General features: G+C 34.1%; 1 protein-coding gene across 1 annotated transcript in view; it reads right to left on the bottom strand.

Annotated features, from left to right (window-relative positions):
- ATAD5 (ATPase family AAA domain containing 5) overlaps positions 1–7,443 on the bottom strand; it is a 65,838-nt gene that overhangs the window by 21,343 nt on the left and 37,052 nt on the right. Inside the window, exons 15-18 of the mRNA XM_042780481.1 lie at positions 4,582–4,758; positions 4,091–4,221; positions 3,391–3,484; positions 2,349–2,417 (exon numbers count right to left, since the gene is read on the bottom strand). Of these exons, the coding sequence (XP_042636415.1) occupies positions 2,349–2,417; positions 3,391–3,484; positions 4,091–4,221; positions 4,582–4,758 (471 nt within the window). The remainder of the gene's footprint in view (positions 1–2,348; positions 2,418–3,390; positions 3,485–4,090; positions 4,222–4,581; positions 4,759–7,443) is intronic.

The following is a 7,443-nucleotide window of genomic DNA, read 5'->3' on the forward strand; positions in this document are numbered from 1 at the left end:
CTGGCCAATTCTTTGAGAAGTAGATGGCCCCTTCCTTCTTCTAAGTCTGTCTTAGTCTCGAAGCTCTGCTGAAACCTCTTCACCATGGGTGATCCTGCTGGTATTTGATATACCAGTGGCATAGCTTCCAACCTCACAGCAACACACAAGCCACTGCAGTACAATAAACTGACAGACAAGTGGTGGTATAATAGTAATAGTAAAAAATAATTTATGAGCAGATACATAGGCAGACATGCAAGCTAAACAGATGTGGGCAGGAGAACAGGACTGCACCTATGAGCATAAATATGCCTGGCAGAGGATATTTCTACATACATATTTGTATATGCTGTAAATATATCCATGTATATAGTAGAGCAAATGGAGGCAAAGTTATGAAAACTTCTTAGCCATAACCAAACACCTTGAGGGACTGAGTCACTGGGCTTAGGGGCTTAGGATCACAGTCTGGGGATAGCTAGGTCAACTAGCATAACATAGCTCACAAAAATGATGTTCTACATCCTACTGTGGTGAGTAGCAACTGGGGTCTTAAAAGCTACTGAGCAGCCATCTACGATGCAACTAATGGTCTCTCCCCATCTGGAGTAAAGAAGAGTGAAGAAAATCAAAGACTCACGGAAATAAATGGTCCAAAGGACTAATGGACAATACTAACCACAGCTTCCATAAGCCTGAGATCAGAAGAACTAGATGGTGCCTGGTTACCACTATCAACTGCTCTGATCAGGATCACAACAGAAGATCTGTGAACCTCTGAGACCATGGCCCTTAGACACCCTTCAAACCGGGAACTGAACCCACCTCTGGAGATCACTTTGCATCCAAACAACAGCCAGGCTTATATAGTGAACAGTAACAGTAGTGAGGAACATGCTCCTCCTAACCATTAACCACACACAATCAACCATACGAGACCAAAAGGGCAGCATTTGTTCAAAAAACAAAGTTCAAAAGGCAGGAAGGGGCAGGACAAAAGGATGAACAGAAATGGGAAGAGTGCTGTTACATTGAGAGGATTGTAACTAATGTGAATAAACAAAACACGTATAAATTGTTGTATGGGAAACTAATTTGCCCTGTGACCTTTCACCCAAATCTCAGTAAAATGTTCAAAAAAAAGAAATATACTGCAAGCCAAAAATGCAAGCCACATATATAATTTAAATTTTCTAGTAGCCATATTAAAAAAAAATAAAAACAGAGTAAATAAATTTTAATTAGGTTATTTAATCCAGTATATCCAAAATATTTTAAGATGTAAAAGGAGCTCTGGTAGCATAGTACCTAAGGTGCTTGACTGCTAACCAGAAGGCTGGTGGTTCAAACCCACCAGCCACTCCTCGGAAGGTAGGTTGGGCAATCCTACTTCCGTAGTGATACTGCCTCGGAAACCCAAGGAGGGGTCGCTATGAGTCAGGGCCGACTCGACGGCAAATAACAACAACAATCAATATAAAACATTATCAATGGGATATTTTACATTCCTTTTTCTGAACTAAGTCTTCCATCTTGTTTTTATATTATAGTTTAGCACATCTCAATCCAGACTAGTCATATTTTTAAAAATATAATAGTTATATTGAGATATAATTCATATACCATACAATTCACATATTTAAACTGTATAATTCAATGGTTTTAGTATATACACAGTTGTGCAACCATTACCACTAATACCGTAACATTTTCATCACATCAAAAAAGAAATCCAACACCAATAAGCAGTCACTCTCCATTTTTCAATTTCCCTAAACCTAAGCAATCACTAACAGAAAACATGGATAAAACTAAAAAACACTGCGTAGATCAAAAGAAGCAAGATACACACACACACACACACACAAAAAAAACCATGTAATGTTTATATCCTATTACATGGAATTTCAGAATAGATTAAACTAATCCATGTGATATACATCAGAAGTAGTAGGGGGTGTTTGCTGACTGAAAAAAAGCCCAAGCAAACATTTGAAGGTGATGAAAATATTCTATATTTTGATCTGAGTGATGACTACATGGATGTTTATAAATGTTAACACATAATGCACACACTTAAGATTAGTTCATTTTAACTATATATAAATTTTACCTCAATAAAATTACTGTTACCATGAAAAAATCTAATGAATACTGATTGGAGTCTAGTAAAAATTTGAATACTTTAATTTTGAAAAAAAAAAAAAAAAAATCCTTTCTATAGGGAAATATAACAAGTGGAAGTTTTCCAAAATCAAAATTTTAACATATCACTTAGTAACTACATTTTAAAATTATAACTGAATATCATAATAAACTATTTTTTATATAATTGTGATATATAACTTATCATCAAAATTCAGAACTTACTAGGGAAGGAGTATTAAATTTGATTTCTTCAAAGCAGCCATCAAACATTAAACTAAATGTTGGATCTATAGAAAAAAAAAATTTTTACATTTAAAACCACTAAAATCACTTTTCCCAGTTATACTTATTCCATGATAATATTCTGTATTTCATCATTAATGAAAACTCAATACCATACAAATCATAAATTCTTAAGAAACTTTCTCTCTTAACCTAAATTAACTATGATCTTTTAATTAAGCTATCACCTAACTTGTGATTAATAAGATTTTTGTCATTATTTTAAAGTACAATCACTAACTGTGAAATGAGCTATTAATTTGTAAGTAGTGTCTACTACAAACACATTTTTCTGTAGAAAACCATAGCAGAGATATCTTAAAGAGTATGTATAATGAAATATATTTAGTAAACAATATTACAATATAAGATCTGTAATGAAAATATTAAATTGTATGAGTTTTTTAATTAAACATTGAATGCTAATTCTTGGAAAAGTGGACTAAATATGATTTACTTTAACTAATTAATATATGCAATAATCCATATGGAAGTGCTAGCGGGGTGAAGGAAAACTAAGAAGGAAGTTCAGTATTAAGGAACTACAGAAAGATTGTGTTTCATAGAAAATTTTGACCAAAGCTGCAAATGGTGAAGGAGGTTTAGTGGTTTAATTATTGATATGAGGAAAAAGCAAGGAGAAGGATCTGATATTTTCCCTATAAAATCTCGTTATCAACTAGTTCAGAAATCTCTGCATTCTATGCTATTCTCAGCTTCTGCAATCTCTAATGCCCACACAGTGAGCCACAGTGGGTACTCATTTTTAAAAAGTCATTAATACTAGCAAGACAATATATTAATTTTATAAGTACTCAAAGGTTCAAATCAATTACAATTTGAATTCTTAGTTTAAAAAACAATCTAGGAGTTTTGATTTTAGCTTAATTTACTGACTTCTAAAGCAGTATTTCTAACTAAAATTAAAAGCTTTTCCAAATATTTTAATCAAAAGTAATTCAAATTATTGTGACCTACCACTTGTAGTAAGGATTACAGGTCTTTTCGTTGTTGCCATGAAAGTTTTGATTGCATTCAAAAACCCAGCATCTTCATCAAAAATGACATCAACCTACAAACCATTTATAAGAATATTAATGTTACTTGTTACTGTGTAACAAAAGACTTACTGGATATCAGTTATGTATAGACAGTAGACATTATAATCTGTTAGATAAAATTTACCAACAGTGTGAATTCAGCCCATGCTGAAAGTTTACAATGTCTTACACTAAACAAACAAACAAAAAAGTTAATAAATTATAAAATTATTAAAAATAAAGAAATGTAACCACCAGCTGCTAACTGAAAGGTCAGCAGAGTTTGAACCCAAGAGCTGAAAGATGCAGAAGTCTTGTGTTAAGATTACAGCCCTGGAAAACCTATGGGCAGTTTTACCGTCCTATAGAATTACTGTGAGTTGGAATTCGACTAGTCAGCAATGGGTTTAACTGGACAGGTGTGGGTCAGAATAATTTTCAAAATCACTAAACAATAATTAGTAACCTCAAATTGCATTTATCTTCTTCCTGAAAAAATTATTCTAGGGTTGTAAGTTTCAATTAACTGCTTTAATTTCAAATAGAAATAATCCTGACTTTCTTAACAATTTTACAATCCTTTACATTACTTATAAACTTTAAAATAAGCTTTTATCAAGAAATATCTATAAACCTACCTCTTCAAAAAGAATAAGAGATGTTGCATTTTTCCTGTTGGGTTCCTCTCCTCCAAATTCTTTGTTTGAATTAGTTGTGTTTGTGGATTTAGTCTGAATAATTTGTTTCTGTTCAAAAGAATTTTTGACTCCTACACAATCAGAATATTGATATTTTAGGTAAAATGTTAATATTTTAGGTAAATATTACTAATTTCTGTCCAAAAAAGTTTTTGATTCCAGCATAAACAGAATTATTTATATTTTAGGTTAACAGAACACTGGATATTTACACAGAATAAGCTCAAATTGAAATCACTTATCAAAACTGAAACAAAATATATATACTTATATATATATACATATATATATACACACACATACATATGACCCATTAGTGTAGCTAAGGTTTATAAACAGCAATAGGAACTCAAAATATATTTATATTTTCACATATCAGGGTCACCAATATGAAAATATGTCAAATTCATTCTGTCAATATAATGTCTTACCTTTATTATTTTCCTGAAGTGCTCTTATTTCTTGATTGTTTTTTGGTTTAGAAGATACTTTAAAATAATTTGCCAAAGTTTTAGGAGGCAGTGCTCGCTTTGGCCCACTACTTTTTGGTGAAGGTGGAGGAACTTTTCTTGGTGATGTAACAACTTTCTTAGGGGAGCTTAATTTTTCTGCCAAAAACAAATTACATTTATTTATTTATTTTAAAGCTAAAATAGTGTATTAGGAATAAAATAAAATAGACTTAATAAGAAAAAACTAACTTAAATCAGCCATCAATGTCATATTTAAGTGAAACACTAGCAATTTCTCTGAAAATTAGAAATTATATAACACATTACATTTAAAGATAAATATTCTAAAAATTAGATAGATATCAAGAAAGAATTATCCACATTCTACATTTCTACTTCTGCTAGTCAAAAATCAAAGACAGAAATCTTCTGTCATTCTTACACTCAAATACTCTTAATATATTACTAGGTTACTGTGCTTATTCTACTAGTACAGAAGGCAAAACCATTCATTTTGAAAAGACACTCTTTTCCGAAGCAACAGCCCATTCTTGAAGCAAAATAATGTTGACAATCCTCCCACTGACTTTCTCTGCCTGAAGTCAAAGAGGATGAATGAAATCAGTAACAGAGCAGATTGAGACTGAGCCCACTACAAAACATTGTTTAACTTGGCCATACAGTAAATTGACATTGTCCGTAAGTGTTTTTCTAGAGATATTATGGAGGATGGATACTCAGCTAAAAATAAATGGCTGATCACTACCCTCCAGAATCCCCATGGCCTTTATTCCAGAGCCTATGCCCTTTTCTCCGCCTCTCAGAACCTCGATTCAGTCCTTAAGTCTTAATTATTATCATATTACCTCAGAAAAGGATCTTCCTCACATAACATACTATGTATACAATTCCATAACAGTGTCCTATTCCTTTTTATGTATCTCCCATTCCCAAAGATTCTATCATACCTCTTAGATATTGTAGGTGCTCAATAGATTTACTCAAAAACTTTCATCCCTGTGCTTCTGTTCCTAGTGATCTTGCCTGTAATTCCTTACTTCCCAAAATGCAAAACATTTGTTTTCTAATATGTATTTTTACCAAAGTAACATACTTATTATCATTTTAAAATAAGTTACATGGAATGAAAAACTGTAATCCCCTTACCTATTATTCATCTCTATACTCCACTTCCCAGAGACAGCCACTATCAACTCAAAACATTCTTGAATGCTCAAAGCTAGTCCTAATCCCATACTGCCTTCTTCAATAATTTTAAACCTTGTCTGAATTCTGTTTAACTTGTACTAAAGACCATATAAATCGGTGTTCATTTTTCCTATTTGTTTCAGATGTATTTATTTTATTACCTTAACTGTCAATTTATTGAACGTAGAGGACAAACCGTATTTAACATGTACATTAGTGTGACACTGTGCAAACTACAAAATGGTTTTATTTTTCTTATGGCTCTTAGACTTGACAGAACATTAAAATCTCTAAAAATAAATATGGGAAATGATATGCAGTTGCCTACCTTATTTTGGCAAAAGAATACTTCTTTTTTCTTTTGTTCCCTGTGACCATAGTTCCAAGCCTACAAGCCCAGCAACTCACTTCCTCAAGATGCCTAGTGATGCCTAAGAAGTTATACTTTGTCCCTGTTAGCTCTATACTGCCCATGGACATTTTGATAGCACATACAATATGCATGTAGGAATATCATCTGCCCAACCTATGTGCGGTCGTGGGTATATTCCCATTCACCTACCCATACCTGATCTTCTTGCCTGTCTATGTATGTAAGAATACTTTTTGAAAAAGGTAAAATGGTTATCACCATCATTTCATAAACATAGAACAATTCAATACCACAAGGTAAAAGGGGCATAATCTTTTTTTTTTAAATTGTGATTTGGGTGAAAATTTACAGAGCAAATTCACTTTCCATACAGCAGTTCACAAACACTTCACAAACACTTTGTCTCATGACACTGACCACAATTTACCACAATGCAACAGCTCCCCTCCTACTTCCTCCCAATAGTTACCTCTTCCCTGTGTCCATCCCTCCATGCACTCCTGCACCCTGAGCTGTCTTCCTGTGCGTACATAGCCCTTCTTTCTCCCAAGATTGTTCTCTCCAAAGAGTGTATCTACCTCAGATAAATGTTCAACTCATATGCCTGTCTTTTGTTTGGATGGAAGCTACAGGTGTGGGTTCAATTCCAGACCTGAAGGGCAGCTAGGGGCCATAGTCTCAGTAGTTCCACTAAGGCTCTATCAGGCCAGCGACCCTGGTCCCCTCCCTTTTTTTCCTCCAAGTGATTTTGAGTTTTGTTCCACATTGTTCTCCCTCTCTATCCAGGATCTCCTACAGAGATTCCCCTCCAAATGGTTGACAGTGGTAGCCAGGCACCATCTAGTTCTTCTGGTCTCACAGTTGTATAAGCTGCGGATCGCATGGTGTACCAGTCGCCAGGACTAATTATTTCCATGAATCTTTGGTTTTCTTCATTCTTCTTTGCTCTGGATGAGGAGAGACCGATCATTGTATCTAGGTGGCTGCCTGCAAGCTTTTAAGATCCCAGTTGCTACTTGCCAAAGTAGGAGATGGAACAATGTTTTGTGTAGTATGTTATGCCAATTGAGCTTGATGTTCCCTGCTACTATGGTCCCAAGCCCACAGGTTCAACTACTCACTCCCTCTGGGTAGCTGGCTATGACCAAGAAGTGACTACAACCTTGTCCTTTGTCAGCTCTACTATACACCTGGGAATTCTTACAGATCATACAAATACACTTATAGGACGATTGTCTGCCAATCCATACATGGTCTTG

Source organism: Orycteropus afer, unplaced genomic scaffold, assembly GCF_000298275.1.
Source record: "Orycteropus afer afer isolate SDZICR_OR568_19922 unplaced genomic scaffold, OryAfe1.0 scaffold00042, whole genome shotgun sequence".
NCBI classification, from domain to species: Eukaryota; Metazoa; Chordata; class Mammalia; order Tubulidentata; family Orycteropodidae; genus Orycteropus; species Orycteropus afer.